Source organism: Sinohyriopsis cumingii, chromosome 17 (assembly GCF_028554795.1).
Source record: "Sinohyriopsis cumingii isolate HCF-2022 chromosome 17, ASM2855479v2, whole genome shotgun sequence".
NCBI classification, from domain to species: domain Eukaryota; kingdom Metazoa; phylum Mollusca; class Bivalvia; order Unionida; family Unionidae; genus Sinohyriopsis; species Sinohyriopsis cumingii.
This window is the reverse complement of record NC_142977.1, coordinates 21,938,674-21,965,407: the sequence shown is the minus strand read 5'-3', so window position 1 is coordinate 21,965,407 and position 26,734 is coordinate 21,938,674. Positions and strand designations below refer to the sequence as shown.

The following is a 26,734-nucleotide window of genomic DNA, read 5'->3' as shown; positions in this document are numbered from 1 at the left end:
GGTGAATGAATAAAACCGTGCATTGCATGTTGAACAAGTGTCTCCCACTCTGTATAGTGTAAACTTTTATCAAAATTTAGGATCAATCACCATCATAAGGAATATGTTTGTTTGAGTCATTAATAACAAAAACTAACATTTTGCCCCGAAAGATGCATAATCAAAAGAGCTTTAGTCGCTGACATCTTTAATTCTTCTGTATAGACGGTATCAACATTTGGCTATTATCAATGTGCAAAGTGTATTCACTACAATTATTATGACAAATGTTCATCAAAAGTATAAGTTATCTTTTCTGGTGCGATTCTGATGAGATTACAACATAAAGTCAGCACTGAACACATACATGCGTGAAGCGTTATCAATGAAAACGAAAATAATTGACAGAGGTAATCAACCGAATCTAATTGAAATATATACATACATTATACATTGGTTCAAAACACAAATACAATTTTATTAGTTCTGTCATTATATATATATATATATATATATATATATATATATATATATATATATATATATATATATATATATTTCCCGAATCCATAGCCGAGAAGACATCCATAGGAATTTAATTGTTAATTTCCGCTATTGAAAGTGATCCTGGATAAATGAAATACACAGTTAAGGATGAGAGATGGGCATATTGTACTCTATACGTTTCATCTTGATCTGAGTTTGGTCCGAATATGATTCTAACCGTACCTACCCCTTCACTATCATGGAGTTTCGAGCAAGTTTATAAATAGACCAGACTCAAATTCAGACAAGCTATGCATAAACAGTGCAAGATAGTTTGTATATCTGTAGTTTATATGAAGCTCGATATGTGCAGCAATTTGTCAAGTGTGCACAATCTCTTACTTTGGTCTCTTCAGTAATGTCTGTTTCAAGGATATTACATATATGACGGAATAATTATGCTTTTTATCTTTGCAAGAGAATTTACCTTTAACGGCGTTTCTTTGGCTTATTTTTTCGTAAGCAGTTTCTGCAATTGTTTGCAGTTATTTCTCATTTTTTGAAAATACAGCCTGCTCTGCTCTATATTATACGCTTTAATAATTTGTTTGGCTCATGCTCATTTTTTTTGACTGAGCATAAGACAAATCCCAATGCTATGTGCGTTGATGCTTTTGTTGTCCATAATGTACGAGTTTTGTGTAAAACTATATATTGGATACACAGTACTTTCAAAATCATAATTTAGAAAAAGGGAACACTGAATAGGTATTGATACTTTTTAACTTTAACGACGTAATCGTTTTCATGCATTATATCTGCTGTGTGGTCTATTATAATTCAGAATATTTTGTTCCACAATATTGATAATTGCCTCGATCAGCTTTTGTCTTCTCAAATAAAATTAGTAGGATTAATCGATCTCAAATTCTAATCAAGATTGATATCTTCGTCTCCTATTTTATACACATGAACAGATATATTAAATTAATTTTAAATTTGTAAGATTCGAGCATTTATTGCGCATTTATTAAACCGATATTAATATCTCTCAACTTGGTGCTTTTGTGGTCTATACAGATGGTGGTCTGTTGGTTTCATAATATAATATATTAGACAGATGAAAAAAAAAACGTTATTATGAAGAAAAAAGCTGCATTCCTATTTTACTCTTAAGTGAATCGATAAATCTAGGTAGATTTTTACTGACCTATTTTCTTATGTTCCACTTATTATTTTCCGTAATTCTTAAATCAAAACAGAAAAAATAATTATTGTATTGCGGTTTTGATTGCCTACTTAATTTGTAAACTGAATCAAAACTATTTAGATGCTGATTTATTCGTTTTATACACCTTTATTTGTTTAGGTTTGTTTAGTTGTTCATGGGTCTTGATCAGGTTGAGATAAGATAGCAACCATTCTGATGGCACTTTGTTACCATGCTTTGTAGGATTATACTGGCAGTGGTGAGATACCTTTTGCGCATTTTCATGCTTTCCTATTGTTTGGTCTCGTTCTATTGCACGGTACAAAAACATCGAAGTATATAAGGATACCAAAGAATACACGTAAAGTGTTTGCGCAAGAATACAAATATCATTTGTGACACTCAAACACTGTTCATCACATAAACGTTTTAGCTTACAAATCCTTAACATTTATTGCAATGTAATGAGTTTATAAATGTATAATCACAGCATAAGCAAGAACTAAAAATATTATGATATAGTTAACTTTGTGTTGCAAAGTATGTTAAAGAGATGATATTTACCATAACATGCATTTTGAAAACAAACACATTTTGATGACAACACCATAAAATTGGTGACCATAAAAAGAAATGGATCCTAAATGTGTGACATAACATTTTGGCAAAACCATTTAAATTATGGATGCCAACATCAGGTACTTAAGTTGTCTACTGGTATTTAGTAGACAAAAATGAGCCAGAACTAGCGAAACTTGTATATACATTTGATAAGTATTTACATATGTGACAAACAAGTCTTGGTCTTTATGGATTTCGATGCATTCAAATCAAATAATAATTGATTTTTATCTCCAACGATCGTACATTGTACCACAGCAAAACTAGAGATAACTCAAGAGAAAGAAATATTTATCTCGAACACAATGATTTGCGACGATTTAGAAAGGCCGATTTGAAAAAAAAAAGTTACTTAATGTTCATTTGATTTTAAATTGGATCCTTTTCTCATACATTCATTACATAAAATAAATACAAGCGATCTGGGTATAAGAGACCACAAACTAACCAGTCATTCTAGTTCAGTCCTTTTTATTCTTGTATTTTATGAGACTTGGTGTGAGACCGACTAACTGGATTCAATTCCCAAGCGAATGTCGCAAATATCTTTTTCAGATATTTGGGCATGTTTATTGCATATATCACCGTTATCTGAATAAGACCCAATAAGAACACACATAAAAAACAGTAATATCAGTAAACATATCTGAGCATACATCCAAATAATTGAGGGCATTTTTTAATTGAAAAGCATGTATCTTTGTGAACTAGATATTTGAGATTGTTTGTTTGGCTGGTTGGGCTTTTTCGTATTCCAAGCGATCAGCTTTAATGAATTTATTTCACAGGGATACCTATTTAAATTACACTTCACGAACATCTAAGGTATATGCCACATTTTTAAGAGATGTTCAACAAAATGTATTTAATTCTGCACTCAACGACTGTCGCACATGCATATTAACAGTTAATAGACTATACAGCAAAGACGTTATTAAGTAAATGGTCAAAGAAGATTGTTGATGATACATCTAATATACCACTTTAAACAAATTGAATATATCACCCTTTCTCATACTGGATGAAAGACTGTGCCACTCGCTTTACTTTCACCTAATTGTGAGAATGAGGCAACCAGTAATGAGGAGTTACATCCGCCACTGGCATGCAACATTTATGACAGGTGAAATAATAACATGATACTAATGCATCTAATCATCTTTATCATTATCCAAATTAAATTTCGAAAATTAAAAATATTGAAATATTTTCTGCAGAAAAAATCTCGATTTTAGGATTTGCTATTCAAATTATTCAATAAATCCTCCAACCTGTTAAAACCAAGGTCCATGTTTTCATTCACGTTCTGTTCAGCCCTCGTTAGGCGTTCATTTTATGTTTGCATTCATATTCTATTCAACCCTCCTAAAGCGTTCGCTCATGTTTTCATTTATGTTCTGTTCAACCTACATAAAGCGTCGATTCATGTTTTCATTCATGTTTTGCTCAATCCTCATTAAATTTTCAGTCATGCTTATGTTCATGTTTCGTTCAACCATGGTCAAGTGTTCAGTCACCTCAAAATGTTATGTAAGTGGTTGGGGTATTGTTTCCTGCTGTGACAATTGTCTAGACAGAAACACCTTGAACTTGTTTTTGATTAATCCAAGTTTCTCAAAGACAGCTTTTATAGGTGTAATGAAACATTGGCATCCTGTTGAGCTTCCACCTATGATCATTCCAACTGCATGCAGATTTCGAATATTTCCACCTAAACAAAGGAACACCAATGCTCCTGAGTCACCCGGTGCTGCAAAATTAAACGACGTCACTTCTAGTTTTCCAGTCATGAATGGAAAACTGTAACTACCCCATATATCCACTGGTCGAACAGACTCTCCAATACATTCCGTACAGCCATGTGTTATGCCTATGATGCATCCAAACTTGATGACCTGACATCCTCTTTGCCGAAAACCCACGTCATCCAGGATTCTCCCACTGGTATAGAGCATGGGCTTTTCTTTTGTAAAACCTATAATCAGAGATAATTTATATGGATGGTCATGACGTAATAACCAATTAATCTCACTGCTTTAAAAGGCTCCACATCCGCTTCTTTCATATTGTGTCATGTCATCGGTATTGGGCAAATTTGGTTTCGTTGAAAGTTATGACTGACACATAGCAAAGCATTTCATTTGATACACATTCCATGAGGGCTGTTCCATTTAAACATACATGGCATCCAGCGAAGGCATTTTAAAATAAAATAAATGTGGCTAGATAGTGATGATTCAACGTTAATTCCTAAAATTACAATATCTCGAGAATGGGAAAAATCATATTGGGGTTCAACACATACATTGTCCCATAATGTTAATCTTATTTTATCAATATTTGCTTTGAACTTTCATCTCGCAAAAGGAATGTAACGCTAGTGGAACATAAGTGGCACTGATTTCTCGGGAATAGATAGTGATTATGGCTGTTACTCTTGTAAAAAAAACATGTAAATTTTGTATCCTTACCAACATTTTCAAAATCGCCATCAGGAAAATTTCCCATTTCTGGTTTCCTTTCTTCATCTGTAATTTGAATAATAGCTGCATCAACAGATGGTGAAAAAATGCTTCCTGCATCCAAGCCTATAGCTTATACTCTCCCATAAGGTTACAAACCAGGCTCTGGTGTAGGCTGGTATATACGTATTTCTTTATTTCCTTGGGCAATATCATCATTCAGCTGTCTCTTCTCTTCCTGCTCACAGGTTGACAACACAGAAATTTGTTTCTGCATTAAACACTCTTGTTCTTAAATGCACAACATATTATAAATGTTCGAAAGGAATTTATAAATTAAATGTCATTGAGTAAAAGTGACGGATCATAATGTTTTTAGGTAGGAAATAATCTTACTTCGATGGGAAACAATTTTTGCTGATATGGTATCTTGTGAAATTTATGAACCAACACTGATTAGGTGAAACAGGAATTTCCTAATACAGAAAAAAGTTCTCCGTAAACTACATTTTTCATTCTGATCTCACCAACAGAGGAAATTCTTCACATCTGAAATTATGTTACAGTGGTGATTTCTTATTTCACAACAGTTTTTGGGATTTGGTTCAACACAGAGTTATCAAACACTTTGAATCCAAACTTTAAACGTTATTGTTTACTTACTTAAAGAAATTGAACAATGTTGTTTTGCTTTATTTGGTGCAGAAATAGAGAAAAACCCAAAATATTCATAATTATGAATGAGATCGATGTTGGAGGCCTCAGTATGGCACATATAGTATCCTTTCAGTAAAGCTGAAAAATATCATGGTTAAGGAGACTGTATGGCCTATGTAAATTTACCTGGCAGAAAGCAAGTCTCTGAAGTTCCATGATTTAAGTGGAACATGTATAATGAAAGAGAAAATAAATTATTCTCTATGTAGTTTTTGTCACACCGAAACCAAATTTAATTTCATTTGAAAAAAATAATTTTTTTCTTAGATAGTGACAAGTGATCCTGCAATAATGAAGGTATTTCTTTATGAACCCTGTGCTTCAATAAAATAATTTTGGTTCATAATATACACATTGTTTGAAAAATGACCTGAATATGGAATTATGTTCGAACATAAAATTATATATGAAAACTGTGATTTTCATTTTTTGAGATTTTCTTGAAGGATATAAAAGTTAAAGATGCCATCCCAGATGTACTCATCCATAATCTTCATGGATTCATGGACATAAGCTTTTTGACTATGTTTGATCAGATGGTTTATATGTTAGTGTCAGGAAAACAGACCTTCGATTTGTAATGAGCACATCAAGTCACTTGTAGCATTGCCTCACTAATATGCCTAGATCCCTCACATTCTTAAATCATGTCAGATCCTTATCATACTCTCTGTTTGATTTACTCATATTAGATATATGGCCTTCAGAGTGTTAATGAGCAACTGTTTACAAATGGAGTACAGGTGATGAAAAATGGGCACAGGACATATCATAACTTCAGAAGTTTACCCAGCTCATATAGCCAGATTTGCTAAATAAAACAAATATTAAACAATTTTACTTAACAATTCAACATTAATTTGTCATTGCATCATAGGTACAATGGAGTCAGATAACCATTGCTTGTGAAGAAACTGAAAAGTAGATGGCTGAAATGACAATTTTTATGACTACTAGTATTATGTTTAGAAAGTTCAGAAAAAAGAAGGGAAAAAAACTAAATCTGAATCAATCTTAGTCGTCTTTTTCTTTATTTTCTTTTTCGTTTTGTTCTTCATGTGTGCTTAGTGCGATTTTGCATTTGGATTGGCAACAGCGGGCAAGTTTTAGGCTTAAAAAATGATATATGTAAATGTCTAATTAGATTTGTTATAAAACATAATTAAAGATCAAAAGATTATATACATAATGCTGTTGAGTCTCTTCTGTCTGTATCGGGTGGGGATATTCACAGCTACTGATATAAAAATGAAAATTATCCAAAAACGTAAATTTAAGGTAAGATTGATAAACATCATCTTGAAGCGATCTTCCTGAAGAAATCTGTTTAATGCAAAAAGCTTGATTCTGAGCTGATACTACTGCGGTTTAATCATTTCGCACCCTCTTGACTGTGCCCTTCTACAGAATAGGTATGCACCTCTTCCCTTAAATGAGCCAATTTAGAGTGGTGAATTAAGGTGGGAGTCTGAGATAGAATGCTCCTGGAAATGAAGCCAGTAGCATGCTGAAAGGTGGAATGATTGTATGTCCTAGTTGTCCTTGATAAGATAGATAAACATGTTCCCACTGCGAAGCTGGAAAGATATTGCCAGACAGGAAGCAAATCCCTTGGGTCAACCCATTCCCTTTTGCTGGACAGAGAACAATCTGAAGACTTTCCACTTTAGTCTTTCTGACTGCCTTTAATAGCGAATGACACGAAAAAGGGAGCTTTCAAGTGAGGTTGTTCTTGAGACCTTTTAGGCTGTACCTGGTTAAAGAACTTGGGATAAGGTTACTGAGTGTTCAGGTAGGGATCGCTTCTTATCATTCTTATAAATGTCTAACACTGCTGCTAGGAATCTGTATTGTTGATTATACAAAGTCTGTGAGGCCATGAAGGGAATGAATCATCTGAACAGCATCTTAACTTCAAGAGGTGTTGACCTTAGAGGGTTCCTACTGTAATCCAGTAAGAACTTCAACTTATCCAAGGCAACTATCACTTGGACATAAAGCTCTGCAGAGGGCGTGATCAAAATGAAGAAAGCTTGTTGTGACAATTTATGTACAGCTGTCAGTAATCACTGTAGTGCAGCTAGAGACAATGATTCCTCCCTAAATAAACTGAAAGAGGAATCCAAAGAAAGATAAGCAAACAAGGCAATGGTCACCCGAGTCCAGGCATTAAGCCTCAAAACCTCCATGGTTTAAAGGGAAGTGAGTCCAGGCACCAGATCATATCTCCACTTGTGTTACTGTATATTCAAGTGGGGTGGTCTAATGGGATGAAGCTGATGAATGGGATTGATAGCTGCATGCAATAACTAGTTGCCAACACATGGAAGATGGAATCAGACCATCGTTTCTGCTGCTGGGCAAACTCCTGTCCCTGAAAAAATGTAGGTGTAAGCTCTCTAACTATATGCAGGAACAATATGAGGTCTGGACAAGGTGCTAGCCTTAAGAGAATCTTTTAATCCTCGATACCAGGTTTATGATACAAGTCTGAAGGAGAAAGTCTAAAGTCATAACCTGGAACCCACTGAAGGGGGTGGGGGCATTGCTAACAGTTCTTCTGAGAACTCATTGGAATCCACTGATGCCATACCCACCCACCAGTCCCCCCCCCTCCAAGATGCATGACTGTCCCTCTTAGTGTCTCCCTATCGTAAGGGAAGCATTTAAATATTGTTACCCTCAACTCGCAGCTGTGCTTGGGAGGTGATGGGGCTAAACTATAAGTTAATCTCCTGGGCAATTGGCCACTTCTTGATCCTCAAAGGGTAATTGCAGCTGTCTGTTTTTTTATTGGCCCATAAAGTTCATGGCCTGTCATGTCCACCCTACCTTAAAACTAGACATGTCAAAATTTTAGAAAAGGTCAAATGGGTAACTGAAAATTATAATGACTGGCTACCCAGGTATACGGTCAAAATGAAATTATCTTAAATGTGAATCTGAACTGCTCTGTTGTAAGTTCACACATGCCCACCATTGATCTTGATGATATACGCTTAAATACAGAATGTGGCAAAACACATGACCACAAATACAGCAGCATTCACAAGCTCGATCTACGATATGCAGGATTATCTCATTAATATGCTGTTAAAAATACTAAATCAGATGAAAATATGATCAAAAATATTCAATCTATTATGTTTACATACTCTACCAATCAGAAAAAAGATCGCCATATTAATAGGTACAGATGTCATTCATAATTGATCTCATACAACATATTGATGATCTGAGCTTTTATAACAAACATGATCAAACAAAAAAAACCTCTAAATTTTCACATTCTCAGTCAGATGCATGATAAATTAATATCCAATGACGTCGATCATCGTTGATGTCCTCTGCAATTGTTATCATGATACATTCCATATCAAACCAAACACTGCAGTGAAATGAAGCTGCAACAGTCTAAAAAAGGTCAGTAATCAGATGCCATATCATCTCATTAATATGCACGACTGTCGCTAATCACTGACCTCATTGAATGTTTGGTTGATGTAATTGTCAATATCAAATTTGATCATCAACTCATACGATATCTTACTTTTCGAGCACAACAAGTCAAAAGATCTTCTAATCAATATGCATAACAATTGAACGTATCACAGACGTTTATAATATAAGCTTGAATATAAACTCTAATCTGAAATATGGATTCCAGTTTTCACAACCACATTAAATTGGATCACATATTTAGTATGGGTAAATGTCAAACATATGAGAGGTCTTGATGAAACAAGATTACATACCATATATGATCAAAATCTGATAAAATAATGTGCCTTTTGGGTCTCACCTCAGTAATAAGTGTATATGTTGCTTACAACTCATTACCTCTGGATTTTCAGAGTATTGGCCATAAACATGCCAACAATATACTCTAGTGTCACTCTTAACACGCATATATCTCAATAAAACATGGTTAATATATAACTTCAACATTGGATCAGAATTGTGGTCTAATAAGAATTATCATCTTTAGTTGAACAGATACAAGATCAACTCAATAAAATGATTGTGAGTGGAATAATGATTTCGTCTGAGATCTTAATCCAATAAATGTGTCACAGCACTATAACGTTATACAATAAAAATCATTTTGGTTGGTATGGGTGGTTGCTTTTCACTTAAGCTAATTTTTTTAATTGCCTAAAGGGCAATAATTTTATAGTACCATGATCAGCTTTAATTTGCTTTGGATACAGAAGCAAGTATTTTATTATTCAAGTAATGAAACTATATTTAGAGTTACATTTAAATAATGTATTGCAATTTGTATTATTGATGAGAACTGGCAGGACTCCGTGAAGAACACTGAAGCATCCTGTTATTTTTGTTTTACCATCACTCTTTTCTTCTTGTCATTGGCTCTCCTGGAATATAAAAAAGGTTATATTAAGAATGAAGTATGTGGTTTGCACTTATCATCTCTAAAATATCTTCTATGTAAACGGCATAACTAATTAGTATCTTTTGGTTCATTTGATGTATGTTTTTTCCTACTTCCATTTTACTCACTCAGACATCAGCTATTTTACTGATATTTGCATGTTAATTGCTTCAATACAACAAATTCAAACCCATACAAATCTCAATTTGTTTTGAAATCCTTTCCCAATGTATAACATCCAATAGGAGGGTAATATAAATGAAGGGTTTGTAAAAATAAAAACAATTATGTGATAATTGTGTTTAGGAGACTATTTTTCAAAGTAAATATCCGGACATACCTCAATAAAATTTGCTATATCATTTATTTGCAATGCAATGTGATAACAATAAATCTAGGCTTTGTCTGACTACAAGATGTCCAGATAGTGGTTGTTGGACCAGAATCAAACCCTGCGTGAAATGGGTTAAGAAAATATTCTTACACTTACCTCGACTACTGGCTGTGTGGCAATGATTGGCGGTGTGCGCTGCATCAAGGATGGCTGCTGGGTTGGGGCAACAGCTTGGATGGATTGGGGCGTGCATTCATTGATTGAGGTTGGCTGTGCAGGTGGGGTGACAACCTGACTAGTGGCAGTAAAGTCTGTCTCCTCCATATAAGAATGATTATCAACTGTAATGGTGACACAATATAACAGAGTTATCTCTTCACACAGCTCTATGTAAGTCCTTATGTGTTGTAAAAACAATACAAAAGTGATATGAGGACAATGCAAGTTACAATTCTGCTGTCAAAATATGATGCAGGAAATCTTCTAATCATATACAGCCTGGTTACGATATGATAATATGATACTTGGATTGTGATACATTGGATATCATGGTACCTGGATTGTGACAATACATATCATAGTACTTGGATTGTGACAACACATATCATGGTACTTGGATTGTGATACATTACATATCATGATACTTGGATTGTAATACAATGGATGTCATGCGACTTGGATTGTGGCGCAATATATATCATGATACTTGGATTGTGATACAATGCATATCATGATACTTTGATTGTGATACAATACATAGCATGGTACTTGGATTGTGATACAATGGATGTCATGATACTTGGATTGTGGCACAATACATATGATGATACTTGGATTGTGAGACAATACATATCACATATCATGACACTTGGATTGTGATACAATACATATCATGATACTTGGATTGTGGCACAATAAATATCATGATACTTGGATTGTGATACAATACATATCATGATAACTGGATTATGAAACAATACATATCATGATACCTGAATTGTGATACAATACTTATGATACCTGGAACATGATAAAATACATATGATATGTGGACTGTGACACAATACATATCATGATACTTGGATCATGATACAATACGTATCATGATACTTGGATTGTGACAAAATACATACCAGAAAACTTGGGTTATGATATGATACATATCACACTATTTGGATGGTGAAGCATATATATATATATATATATATATATATATATATATATATATATATATATATATATATATATATATATATATATATGGCCGATGAACTTTACATTTTTGGTCAATGAAACCCATGGTGTTAAAGATCTTGGACTACCCTAGTATATAGTTCGTGGGTTTGGTTATGCAAAATTATGACCTGACCTGACTCCTGATAATTTTTCTTTTACAGAATTAGGATAAATAGTGATGGTAAATAAAATGTATATCAGATTGACCCCAAATGTATTTGAGCTGTGTGCAATCCTTGAACATGTTTTAATTGCTGTAAATGTTAGGTCGCTGTAAATGTTAGGTCAAACCACTTCAAACTTACACTTCAATATCTAGGTCTGAGAACTGAGTCCAAGATTCATGTTAGCATTCTCAGACTCCTCATTAACTTTGGAAATATTTTTTATGACAATCCCCATGCCTACAACTGATGTTATTCAACAATCTTTATGAAGCTCTATCTGACCACAAATGACACTTGTGTCACAACCTTCTTCTTATTTGATTAGAAGTTCTGGTAAGGAACAGAACTGCCCATGTTAATACATCATCAGGGATAGTGTCATTCCCTGTTACACGAAATAGCATAAGGTAAGTAATTTAAATGGCAAAGTGGCATGTTGTCAATATGTACATCTCACATATGTGTGCACTGTGTACAAAAACTATGTAAAGAATGTTTGGACAGGGAATATGTTACACATGAAACATGTAAATATTTTAATTGCACAGAAAAGTCTTAACTCTGGCAGCAATTTTAAAATTTGATTTAACTGTACAGTTTAGTTATTCTGTAGAAACTATTGTCAGTCAGGCCAATACTGGTCAAATGGCACACTATGAAATAATGCAAGCAGAATCATTGTGTTAACTGATGGCAAATGTACCTTTTGTCCCTTCTGCACTTTCACCTTTGCATATGTTTTATTGAGGAAGCAAAGCTTTCCAAATACAAGACAGATTTTCACTTTGTTATTCTATTCTTAGTAACAGGTGCCAAATGTGATGGCAGATCACCCTTGCAAGGCCTCCTATCATACAATAATGTTTAATCATGATCAAATTATGTTCAGCATTGCTTGAGATTAAGTTGCTTTTTTTCTTCTCAACTTCCTTGTGCTAGTAACTTCGGATGTTGTTTTCGGATCGGCATCATATATGTGTCACCTGTACAAATGCCACTGACATGACATTAGAGACGTGAGTAGACAAATGTTATAAAATCGCCATAATGTTATTATTATAATGGTCATTTACAATGCATGCTAATTTACACACCATGAACGCTATGTATGTGAATGGGAAGCCTATATGTAGACCTAACATCAAACGTATATATAAACCCTTCTATTCTATTTTTAGTACATACCAATATTTATCTTCTTATTTGCTGGAGAGTGACCACGTGCGGTGCTAGTCTCTTGGATTGCTGGAATAATAATAATAATAATAATAATAATAATAATAATAATAACAACAAGAACAACAACAACAATAATAAAGCTGTAGTAAGTTGTATAAAAGTTTGAATAGTAATAGTACGAAGAAACATTCCAAAGTTTAGATTTGGCAATGAAAATGTTCCAATGCAGATGTCTGCGTACTATATGTATATTTCCATGGATATGTCCCATTAGAATCAAAGCTCTCTTACAAAGCCACATCATGGATGTTAGTGTTTTGAAAAGAAAGGTTGTTATTTAATGGAAAATTATTTCTTCAGCAAACTGACCTAAGTAAACATGAAAAAGGTGAGCTTATACAGGAATATAAGTGCTTAATACAAGTGATCTTTAAAAAAGGTTCTACTATTTTTACAGAGATGTAAACAATGCCTGATTCCATGACGCTGCGGGACAATTCTAGTGTAGACATAAAATTGTGCAAGACATAATCAAGATTACGTTTACGTCTACAATGCGTATGAAATGCTTTCCAGTTTCTCAAAATGTGAGTTATTTATTTTAATTTATGGAGTAGGTCTTTTGATATGAAACTGGACCACCAATTTCGCTACTCTTTTCTTTATTATATCAATATTTGCAATTATTTGTCATTTGGTTAAATACATAAGATAGTATCTGCATTTATCATTTGCCAGGTATATAAAATGGGATTTTCATATTTCGTATGAATGAGTAACTTGTAATTATTATTTGTATTGTATTATTATTGTATTAGTATTGTATATTCATTATTTGTACTTATATTATTATCTTTATTATTTTTTGTTATTTATTTATACACCAGCAGGTCATTATGCACCCTACACACTATTTGACATGCTTTTGCCATCAACTCTTGTGAAACTAATGTAAAATATTGAGTTCTTTTAAATATGTGCAATTTATTTACCTTTGTTATGGAATATTCATCAATTTCCTGTGCATGCAGCTATATCAATACAGAGTTTATAATTCATGAAAAGGAAGTAATGCAGACAAGCTGTTCTTAACGAAGATTTCTTAATTAAATAAATCAATAATTTATATGACACAAATTTGGTATCAAAGAACTCTTCGTTATGTGAAGTAGGCTTAGAACATGAAGATTCCTGCCTGATGTAGCTTCATAGAGAGCGAGACATCATACATATTATACATGACTCAATTATCATCTGTCCTGTTTTAACTTTTGATATGACAAAAATTTATTTCCCGTTGGGATCAGACTAAAAAATAGACTGATATCTAAAGAAATAACTATATCTAGTTAACTATATCTTGGAATATTATAGGCAAGTTCTATTTTTGATAGTTTCCATATCAACCATTGAAACTCCATAGCAACCAGGTAAACACTGGTAATATTTTTCTCAAAATAATGGAGGAAGTATGTATTATATGTATCATATCATAATGTACAAAAAATGGATATATTTTGTTTGTCATGATAACCAGATGAGAAAAATAGTTTTACACCTCTTCAAGATTACTTTATTTAATGTTGTCAAACTTTCAAAATATTGTTCATCTTTTAGTGTTATTTAGGATAGCCTCAATATAAAACAAGCATCTTTGATATCAGCAAGGTAGAAATTTGTTTTAATATTTTAAAACTACTATGGCAATTCAAGTTAAACATATATAAGACAAAAATCTTTTACATTTTATATTGCTGTATGGAAAACAATAAACTGTCTGATAAAAGAACATATTATTTTGAGAAAAGGGCTGGGAAACACCTTAGATTTATGGTTAAACCAGAAATAATCTTTCTCTATTACCTCAAGATTGCTAATTCTTTTGAACGAATATAACTGGATATAATGTTCTTTTTCCACAAATAAGATTGAGATTTTCTAAAAGTTATAAAAAGGCTGGACATCTATTGTTGTGGGGGTTAATGCCATTTTTCAACACAAGACAAACTATACATGGTAGCCAGTACAACTGGAGGGTGACGAATCCGGGAAAACCCTGGGAAGAACCACCGACCCATGAGAAGCTAGTGGTAAGCTTTCTCACGCACCCACGTTAGCTGAGCCCGAGACTCGAACCTATGCTGACAAAGGTGAGGTGGCAGTGATCCAGAATGGTGAGCATTCTCGACCACTCAGAGCCTTGGACATTTGTAGATTTGTTGTTAAATATTTAAGAATCCCCCCTCCTTTCAACTCTGCCCAAGAAAAAAATTTAAATGGACAGTCCTAGAGCTTAATGTAACCAGGATAAAAATCTCTAAACCATGTTTAATCTGCAGATCACTATTTTACTGTTATCTGAATAGAAACCTTGTGAGCCATTTTGGGGTTCTTTTAAAGTATGTTTTGTTTACCCTTGATACTTCCATTAATATTTCAGAAATGACTCAAAGAGTTACAACCTGTTCAAAATTTTTCCCTTTATAATGGATTTGCTGTCTTTGGGTCCATCTGTCTTACTCTGTAATGCAAAAATTATAGTATAATTTATACAGCTCCATAAACTTGCACTCTATGTAGATGATGATGTGTGTGTGAGTGCGCCATATAAAGAGATATAGGCCACATCCGTGTGTGTGTGTGAGAGAGAGAAAGAGAGAGAGAGAGAGAGAGAGAGAGAGAGAGAGAGAGAGGGGGAAAGAATCACGTAAACTTTCAGTCAATAGCACCTTGAGATGACCCATTACACCATTACCACAACAAATTACTTGTTATCCACTCTTCTAAAACTGCTACAAAAGCTGATTTACTTCAAGGAGAGTACCTTACTATGTCTTAAAACTATTTCGTCCCATCCGCGACAGCAGTACAGAGTCCTTAATTATCACATTAATTATTGAAACAACATCGACATCCACTCTGACAGTATTTACGTCGTAGATTGCAGTTTTAGGTTTGTCACGTGATCATGTGAACGTAAACAAACTCTATTGTTAGAAGACAGTCATGCGTAAGTCGAAGCTTGTACGTATTTAATGCCATATTCAGTCCTATTACATGGAATACAAACTTAATTTCAATTTTTTCGATATCTCGGATCAAGCAGAAAATGAAAGCAAATTAATTTTTTAAAAAAAATTTTTGCAGCAGCAATCTGGAACTCTAACCACAATACAATCGGCTATATTTCACTTCCTCCGTGCACGTCCTGTACCCACGTGAACATAAGCCGTTTACATTATGAACTGCAACAATTCAGATTCGCTGAATAAGGTAAAGTTGTCAAAACATCCCCTTTGAAGTCGCGAAATCTGAACCACGTTGGGTACATACATGTAGATTTTCTTTTTCAAGGTCATATCTCTGCTTATACATGCCATTGTATTTTCCAGTTAACTGTGCGTAGAAATTGGTAGAGGCCCTCCAGGGGAAAAAAATGTTTTGTTATAACCCGGATCTCATTGGAATTTGGATTTCTATTTAAAGTACAGTGGATATGTGTGTATAAAATAGGAATTTTCAGCTCTCGTTTTTTAATTTCACTTTCATTCCAACATTTATGTAAAGTACGTTGCCCATAATGACCAAACTTCTAAGGTCACTGTGCACGTGGTTGACATTAATGGACAGAGATTTAAAACAAAAAAAAAAATATTTCGAAGTGGTGTCGGCTTGAGGAGTGAGCAGAGCTGGAGGTGTGGTGGGGCGAGGGCTATATTACCCGGCTACACATATTTATTTTGAAAAATGTTCTTTTGCAAGTAAGTTTTGAAATTGTATTTATTCTGGGCGGCCCCCTGTTACAGAGCTTTTTAAATCTTATGTAAAAGTGAAACTCGGTTATTTCTACAGGAACAGTCATGCAGGTCATGGATGCGTATCATCTCACCTTCAATAAAATATAAATTGTTGTTTTATAATTTAATATTAATTTTGTTTAAGCAAAGTCGAATGAATCATAATTAATGGATGTTCTGCACCTTAACTGTCTGTAATCGAGAAACTTCATATGAAAATTATCGAATTTTACAAAGTAACCAGATGCGGAAATGGATTAAGAAATGAGCACGTTGAGATTAATCGTCACATTATAGGGTAGTATGAATTCGTTTATGAACATGCGCAGTTTTCATTGCGACAGCCATGCGCGCATCATTCAATCCGGATTGTATTATATCACATCTTTAGTTTGATATCGTCCAAAAATGCTTCCGTGGCTGAACATTGATTTTAGCATATGCAATTCTCGGAGCGTGTAGATTTGTTTGTGTTTCGTATTTTTAAGAAATGACAAGAGGGGAAAATTTCGACAGTGCTGGGTTTATATGCCCGTCAGCGCAATTTTCGATATATGGTGTCAGCTTAAAGCAAAGTTCTACAAATGAAAGCATACATATTTGCAACAAAATAAATCCAGGAAGATAAAGCCTTCGGAATTATCCTAAATTTAAAGAACTATACAGGAAAAACTGAAAGGTAAATATGTTACAATTCTGTAAAAGTCATATGAAATAAAAGACAAAAATAAACTGAATGCCAAACAAAATTTTGGCTATAAGCCGTATTCATTGAGACAAGTTAAAGATGGTCCATGACAGAACCATTTGATACATATTCATCATTTTGTTTAAATTTAAGGCAACATAAATCTTTCTGGCAGGGATGATTCTGTCACACGAATCGACAATATTGTATTCCACAATTTATTTATTGTAGAACACACAATGTCCGTTTTATCGTTATTTTTGAAAAACAACGTCTTATCATCACACACTAAAGTAAAATCAACAACACACTACCACAAGATAAATACTTTCTTCAAAGAAAAGGGCAGTGCCTGATTAACCATCAAGCACAATAAGCACGTGCTTTAGGCACCAGTCCAACAGGGGCACATGAAAAATAATTAATTCTTGATGATAAACTTTAGTGATTTTTATAGCATCAATTCGATCTGCCTTAAAGGGCATTTTGATTTTTAGAATGATAGCAACACTGGAATTTTCCCACTTTTTTTTTTTACATTTTGTTTAGTTTCAGATTTTTAAGGGGAGGAAACCCCATAATATTTTCCATGCATAGGACCCTGGAAGGCCTTAATCCAGGACCGGAAAAGGGTCGTAGTCCCCACGATACATTGTTTTAGACAGCATGCTTCGTGGCGCAGTAAAATATCTTCTTTTCACATTTAAAAAGCTAAACACCCACCCCGAGACAAACTTAAATAAAATATTAGAAGGATTGAAACCACACTAATTTACAAAAAGAGAAACACAACAGTATCTCCACAAAAAGTCCGATGTAATAAACATGAACATTTGCTTCATATGGTCCGTCGAGCCTTGCGGTAAAATTCTGTCTGATTAAAACAATATCGCCGCTGTCCTACGTAAAGATCTGACGGCGATTGCTTAAGGGTCATGTTCTGGCGATCTTTGAATTAGCAAAGATCTTAGTCCTCAGTTTGTTTCGAAATTGCCTGTTCATGTGACCTAGCCCAACCAATGGGAAGTTACTGAATTATTCCCGAACGGTCCAAACCTTATTAACCAATGAGAAATTAACCCAAAGTCGTGATTAAGTCTTAATATTAAGAGTATTATTAGTAATTGTCAGCACCAATGTAAGCATGTATTTAAAGATCCTATGTTATTTTACGTTCTTAGTATTCTTACAACTGACCCTTATCACGTAGGCAAAATCTAACTACAGATAATCTGAACAGTTTACAGCCATGAATACAACTTACAAAAATGAGATAAAACCTTGAACCAGGAGTTACAAAAATATAGATGACCATAACAGGTAAATTTCAATACCTGGACAATTTGGGAGTTTGTAATCTGTTTTAAAATTATAAGGAAGCTCGCCTTAATTAAAAACGTATTTAGAGGTAATATATTGCATATGAGCATATACTATTGTTTGAAGAAAGCCCCTTTCTCGCATAAAGTCGTCTTCTGATTATTAATTTCATACGGCCGCCCCATGCACCGTTATTACTTACGGTTTTAGATATTTATTCAGCGTATAAAGAGGAATATCCATGTCATGGGGAGGTAGGTTTCAATGGGGTAAATGACACGGGTGGGGTGGGGTGGAGCAATTGACCAGTCGGTGATTGATTGGGGGGGGGGAACTGTTTGGGGTGTCAATCGGTGGTGAGTAAATTGACCGGAAGGGGGATAATTGTCGTGCCACCTAGTTAAACATTGAAGTGTTGATGCGAACATCGGAATGTATACTATTTTGTTGGCATTGGTTAAATAAAAAATTTACCACTTAGCAAAATCAATATATACGACACCTAATTTCAGATATCCAGAATTACTATCCGAATGTAAAATATAAGTATCTATAGTTTTGGGTTTAACACCATTTCCCAGAGCAAGATAGGCAATACATAGAGGCAAGTATAACTGGTAGAGGAAGAACACGAGGAAAAGCCGGTAAGAAATAGACCGATAAATCAGCCCTTCACCCGTGATATTGATTTTCGGGTCGTCCTTGAGAATCAACACAGATTTGTGGGGTTGATATATCGCACTAGGTAATAACCAGCGACTCATATGTAGCTAATCCGCTACAATATTCTTCTTTGGTTGTAGCTACTGTAGCTATAAATAATATGAGAGAGAGAGAGAGTAGAGAGAGAGAAAGAGAGAGAGAGAGAGAGGCCCACATGAGTCATTATATTGAAAAACAAACCGACAGAAGTGGAACTTTGCCCTTCAATTTGTTTATTATCTCTGACCTGATTTACTTAACCAACCCCAAAGCCTGCTTATAGCAACTGGCATGAAGTGCTTCCTCCAGTACGCTGTAGTCACCCTCCTTCAATATTCCTCTTTCTCCCATCAAATGAAACACCTCCATTGGTTCGTCTTTAACGCGTTGCAGTCGTCCCGCGGGTAGGGCAGCATTGTGCAGGTAACCAATACAATTTTTGTAACACTGACCATCGATGTACATGAGATCATAGAGGTCTACCAGCTGTTTAATATGTTTTTGTCTGATGTCAAGTGGTACCAACGCCATATTGCACAACCCTGACGGCAATACACTGTGTTACCTATTGTCCTTCACCCTATATGCGATAAGAGCGTCTACCCACATGCACTCTCATTGTTAGAATTGTGATATGTTAATGCCGACTGGTTGAATTTATTGAATCAGTGTTTCTTGAAACTGTAATAATAACTCATTTAATGTCTATGATAAAGGTAAAACTTGCTAATGCCTCTCCTTTTGAAGCAGCGGTATCCTTTACACACATACATGTATACATTGTTTACAGAGCCCACTGTTTCCTGTGTGTCATATTTCACAGGCCTCTAGTTATCTATTTTTAAGTCCACGTTATTGAATGAGATCCTCTTGGGGAATAATGAGTGTTGGGTTTAATCGCTCCTTGGTGTTAATCGTTTTGCTTAGAATGAAGGTTTCGGTTACATTTCGATAGCAGGGGAAGACTCGGCTCACGAGCCAATTACTCATTTTTTGCAGCAGAGGTAGTTCTGTAAAATCTTCCTTAGAAGGCCCGTTATACACTGAACGCCTCTTAAGTTTGATTTTGTTTGGTTTGGTAGTTTTTTACAGAATAGCACAAGCAGATTATTTAATACCGAGGCAATAAGGGTCAGGTGTCATGCCTTAGGACATCATGTAATATGACCCAGGTTGTTCAGATGGTAGGATTCGAACCTTAACCGTCTCTATAGGGAGTCCGGAACGCTAACCACTGAGCCACCGTGCTCCCTATTTAAACCCTTTTTCATATTTCACAATTATTTTGTACTGCTCTATAATAATAATAATAATAATAATAATAACCCGTACGTAATAAAGAACAAACGTTTGAGGTATGTTCACTGCCCTTCATAGATGCGTCTAACCGTGTACTGTTTGCATATCAGTGTTCAGAATTTCAAAAGCAATAACATAATTTGTAAACAAATCCTTAAACAAAAATGCCGCAATTGAGACGACGTACAGCCCTTTTAAAGCAGATTTGATAGTTTGTTGTCTCTTTGATTCATTTATACGATTTCCATAAATTGATGTGATTTCATCCGTCCGTATGTTAGTATTAACGAAACGTTGCACAAATACCTGTACAACTGTAATAATATTGTTTAGTATATTAGGTTGACGACAAACCAGGGAAACCCAGGGAATAACCACCGTCCCACCGGAAGCTACTAGCAAGCTTTCTCAAATCCATTACGTTGACCGAGCCTGAGACTCGGACCCACACAGACACAAGTGAGATGTCGGCGATGCGCAAAAGAAAGCGTCTTAGACCACTCGGCCACCAGCAACCCAGTGGTCAGTTTGGTACGTAGCGACAGTGAATGAATGGGCAGAACATGATCATACCGTGAAGCACGTTGGTTCTTGGGAATGGGTGAATGAATGGACAAAGCAGAACCATGCCGTGCGGTTTAGTTGGTAAGTGGGGAAGGACGAATGAGTAGGCAGAACAGAACCAATGCTTGCTGGAAGGTTGATAGATGGAATTGGTGAATGACCTGGCATAACTCGACCATACCTTGAGGCCAGCATGATAGTTAGGGATGTGGAATAAATGAGGGAAACTGGACCATAGCTTGCAAACAGGTTGTGAAAACTGGGTGGGAGGAGGAGTGAACAAACCAGGTACTATGGTAATTTGGTGCGTATACTTGTTTAAACATGGTTTTTCAAACAAGACAAATCTAATAATAGATGATTTTGGTGATTCCGGTACACAAACTGAAGAAATCTGGGTACACGTCAAAACTAAGAGGCTTCCAAAACGCAACTCCACCTGAATGTTTCTTCGTTTGTACAGTTTAAATTAAACATGTTTCTTCGCAGAAATGTTGCCATATGAAATTAACAAAGGAGGGGAAAGTGGTGGGGAAGGGCGAAGGAGGAGACTTGCAACATCAGAACTGACGATATAAGTAAATGCAAATAATGAAGATGGCTAATGGTCTGATGTGTTCTCCAGGAAACGTAGAACACAGTGTTTCAGGCTATTCTAAGATGTCCAATTATTGACATCCATATGAGTAGTTTGTTGAGATTAATAGTGTAAATATAACTTTGATTCCTTGGAAGTCATTTATCATTTGTCAGTGATCGTCTTGTTAACACTATTTGATGTAGCGTTTGCACATCTTTGACCAGTGAAGGAATCCCGCACCGCATCTTTGCAGAATATTGTCTAACAGAAAATGGGGCGTAGTGAGAACGAACAAGATTGGAGATCTTGCAACTTCTTGATATCGACTTGATGTAAGAAGAACATATTCAATTATGGGTCTGAACAAGCAAAACTGTTAGAATTCTTTAACCTAAGACGCCTTAGAATACAAAGCGAGGTCGTTTCTTCATTTAATCGTTACATAAAGGGTCATTTTATATATCAAAACTCGTCAAATGAGTCTGATAATAACTTCAAAGAAGATAAGGAATGATAGTTCTGGTGCCAGTATTGCTTTATCGGGGTAGAAGTCAATTTTGAAATATTCATGCTCGACTTGATGAAAAGTTACACCCTACTTAATTAACAATTATTTAGAAAGAATATAATAGGATCACTTCTATGTTGATGTAGACTTGGAGATAGTACATTTTCTTTGGTTTTGTTTTTTATTTTGATTTGTTTCTTGTTGTTTTGTTTTGTTTGATTTGTTTGTTTTGTTTTCTCTTGCGTGTATAACAAGAAGCAACTTTTCCAACTTTTCAATCACATACGTCACATGGTAAGTTAACTTCAAATAAGTATTTTGTATAGCGACATAATGGTCCCATATTGTTATTTTTAATATCGTCATACATTAATTAAAAACTCAGATATTTACTTAAATTGAGCTCCACAGTTCATGAATGATTGCAAAAAGCAATTCCTTTTTTCATGTTGAAAATGATTTGTCATCACTTCTGTAAAGGCTAGAATGATTCGCTGGTCACTATCACTTTCATTATTTTATCTTCCTATTTTATTGTCTCAACTGTATAAACACTACACTAGAAGAGTTTCTCCTTGTATCTTCTTTCTTTATTGTCATCTTTTATAAATGGCATTTTTTTGTGTCTTTTGTACTTATATTTATATGGTTGTTTCGTGTAGAGACTCAACCACATAAGACGTTTTGTCATCAAATTTCATTATCATTCGACGTATATTCACATATATAATACAATCTTCAGTCACAAAATCTAGCGACTACTCGTAAAACAAACATGTCTATCATTTGGAGCACGCACACAATTTCACGTTCGCATTTATCTTATGATATTTTCCTAAAATTGGTTATGATTCCATTGCAATCTCCATAGTTATAGCCCTGTCTGTTACAAATATCATCTTGTCTGCATTTAGATTTCAACTGTTTGAGTTAAAGTATGACCTTACTGCTGTATAACTGTAGGTAGCATCCGCCTTTTACATTTACATCAGAGGACCTGGGTTGCCTAATGATCTAAGGTGCTTGCCTTTACAGATCACTGATATCTCACCTATGTCTGTGCGAGTTATACTCTCGGGCTCGACTAGCATTGGTATGTATGTTACAGTGGGTCGATGGATCTTCCCACGATTTTTCTAGGTTCTTTGTCCACCATATATACTGGCCGCCATGTATAAATTATCATCCTGAAAAGGCGTTGAAACCACAATAAAAACGACAACAATCTCCATATCGTTAAAGGTTGTTGATATTTGGATTTAACGCCATTTTGCTGGTTTGGTTTGGCGTTAGGGTATTTGTATATAGCGCTCTGTGGAGGACGTTAATGACACCGTTGATGATTTAGCGAATAGCCAAGTATTTTCAAAAGAAATGATTCTACAAAAAGTACATTCCCTTCTAATTTAGGACGAGGCATCGTGTAATTTTTAGAGACTGCATTTTATGGATTTCACTTAGGGGAGACCCACTGTAGCAATTTTATGTGCATGCAAAGATAACGCCCTAAGTTCACATTGTGCTTTCCCCATTATTTTAAGGAGGACATACAGCCTACTTATTTTCTATTGCGAGCTTAAATACTTATTAATCATTAAACACCAATTTTATCGTATATATTTATCACTTTCTCAAGGACAATTATGTCCTACGATGGTCATCCGTTTTAATTTTTGCAAGAAGTCTGAAAGAGCGATATTTTATTAAATTCCTTTAAATTCTTTTGTAAGTATTTCTAGCTATTATAGTCTGAAACGTTTCTCTATTTTGCCAGGTATTAAACACTGTAGTTTGCTGATAAATTACATGAAACAGTCTGCTTGCTAGGACTACATGGTATTCACATGGAATATCACAGCAGAAATTATCTAACCCTTTCTGGATATAGATATATTTATTTCTGGGTTGCAACATTCTACGTATAACAAAAGCGATTCTTTATCCTGTGTGCGAGCTAAACGTTCAACAGTATTCACACATCGTTCTTGGTATATAAAGGACAATTTTGCAACAAAGATATTAGAAGAAATCGTCTTGCTGGCCCTTTTCCAAACTTCCTCTCACTAAATGAGCTTATTTGACAATAAGATGCGCCATTAGTATTGAACAATACGGCGTAATCCATTGGGCAAGTTGTCTTTTGTTTGCAGCTATATTAAGTTATATAGAAAGCAATGGACTCCATTTAAACGACAAGATATATTTTATGCAGGATAAAAGTCATTGGCATAATCAAAACCGGGATATATCAATAGGCGGGACACATGTTAATTAAAATTACACCCCGAGGATAAGATCAAGAAAACCATGACATAATCCCTTTCTACGGTTTCTGGCGCAATGGCATCTCTTGTAGACATTGAAAGTGGTTCAAACGACACCTAGTAATGCATTTATAGTGTTGTTCAGTGCTAGAACTTCGCCTTTGCCTTTTTACTTCTTGTCCTTCAATGGAAATGACCTTTGCAGATTGCTGTCTGAGGAATGCTTCCATACTATGAAATACCACTTTGTCTCCCCTGACTGAAGTTGACAGTATTTTATTACAATGTATGGATCATATGCAAATAAACATTGACATATTTATCTTGGAGCATGCCAGTGTTGTTGCACACAAATCAGATTATAAAGTGTGTTGGATGACTCTAAACTTACAGTTATCCTATCTCACTGTATGACTTCTACTCCCAAGGATAAATAAAGCCTTATTTGACCGCGGACAATAGTCGTCGCGCTTTTATGAGACATTTGGAGTTTATCCTGAAATCATACAGAGCCTATTCAAGGCAAAATGCTATATGCTCGATCTATTAAATATGTTTCCAGTATCGTCCTTAACAACATAACTGGCCTCGTTACTGGAGGGGGAGGGGGCATTTAATAGAGAGGTATTGAAGTTAAATATTTGATCGTCCCATTAACTATATTGTAGCCTGCACGAAAACATTTGACTTTAAGAATAAATGGAACTATTTTGAGTGTCTATAATTGGTTTTGTTGTAATTATCTCTTTTAATATCGAGGGATATATATATATATATATATATATATATATATATATATATATATATATATATATATATATATGTGTGTGTGTGTGTGTGTGTGTGTGTGTGTGTGTGTATTTATGTATGTATGTGTGTGTGTGTGTTCTGTGGAATTCATTAATCCATGTTTAAAAGGCAATAGTTGCCTAACATCGGTTTGTGGAATACATGGTAGAGACCAACACGAATTACATGTCATTGAGCGACAATTGAACACAAAATACTGTTCTCTTATTGTTTTACAATTTGTTCTGGGGTGTTTGGTTTCATTTTTATAGTGTTCTTTCTTCCACTTCAGGTGGACAGAAATATACCTTTTTTTCCTTATTTTACAGTACAAACTTAACAGCTTGTCAACAAGAAAAATGAAAGAAGCTAATTAATATCTGCTGCTTATTGCTGATAGGCTGTAAATGCTGACACGCAGTTCAAGGGATAAAAATAGTCAGGCAAAGTTAATTGATAGACGTTGCAATTAATAGAACTGCTGTGTATCTTTAGCGATCCTTCCAATGATATCATAACACGCATTAGAAATCAAGGCAAATAGGATTTAAAAATGTTAAAAGTTAACATTATGCTTGGGACTGTAAGGGTTTAAGGGACTTTAATAGGGATCCATGGTTTCGGAGGGTACTCGGTAAGTGTGGGACTTGAATATGGACCATATTATTCGGGATGTTTAATTACGTTATGGACTTTTGTATGGCCCGAGATTTTATGACGGGTGGGTCTTATGTGCTCGTCACATGAATGGTCGGTATCAACCTCTGCGTGAATCTGAATATGACTGATATAATGATATCAATCATGGGATATTACGATGAGTCAAATATACATCATTGTCGTCTAGCACACGTTTTTTACAATCCGACACCTACCCGTACAATCTCTTATATAAAGGACTTAAGCTATAAGATGAAGGCTGTAATACAAATTCCCACATAAAGGCTCATACATCCAAGATAGTGGCCATATGTTTAATTGCCATTTTCCTTATAGGGTCGTTTTCCTTGGTATATCGCCACATTTATACCTCTAATGGAGCCTAACCATCTCGATTTTCATACGAGTAACAAAATAAACACGTATAATGTAATATCATTAACCTCGATCCCCATCTGCATTGTAGAGTGTGTTAATGGTGTACGAAACAAATTGTTTTTCATGATCGCTGCTGCTTTAATTCTGGGTCAGGTCATATATTTTCCATTGAATTTCGTTTATGTAGATAATGGGGAATCGTTTTGCTTATATTCTGAGATGTTTTATTCTCCGTTGATTACCTTTTGGTTTTTCATACATATTACTTGTCGTATGTGTTCTTGTGGATGTAATCAGCTATCTTTTGTAACTTGACATACCTGGTTTTGAGTGTCTTTGTAAATATATGAATAAGTTGTTAGGAACAAGCTTACACGTAGCATTGTGGCGTTCATCAA

General features: G+C 34.8%; 1 protein-coding gene across 2 annotated transcripts; it reads right to left on the bottom strand.

Annotated features, from left to right (window-relative positions):
• Positions 1 to 2,750: 2,750 nt before the first annotated feature.
• LOC149777910 (uncharacterized) lies at positions 2,751 to 19,905 on the bottom strand. Of its 2 annotated transcripts, XM_089939006.1 has the most exons (5): positions 19,542 to 19,905; positions 12,794 to 12,853; positions 10,362 to 10,546; positions 4,768 to 9,854; positions 2,751 to 4,271 (listed from the first exon to the last, which is right to left on the bottom strand). In XM_089939006.1, the coding sequence occupies exons 1-4, from the start codon at positions 19,585 to 19,587 to the stop codon at positions 9,843 to 9,845; spliced, it is 303 nt and encodes a 100-aa protein (XP_089795132.1). In that variant the 5' UTR covers positions 19,588 to 19,905; the 3' UTR covers positions 2,751 to 4,271; positions 4,768 to 9,842. The 2 variants fall into 2 exon arrangements, with proteins under 2 accessions (XP_089795132.1, XP_089795131.1); XM_089939005.1 differs by lacking the exons at positions 10,362 to 10,546; positions 12,794 to 12,853; positions 19,542 to 19,905 and having other exon boundaries at positions 4,768 to 9,843.
• Between the last annotated feature and the right edge of the window lie 6,829 nt (positions 19,906 to 26,734).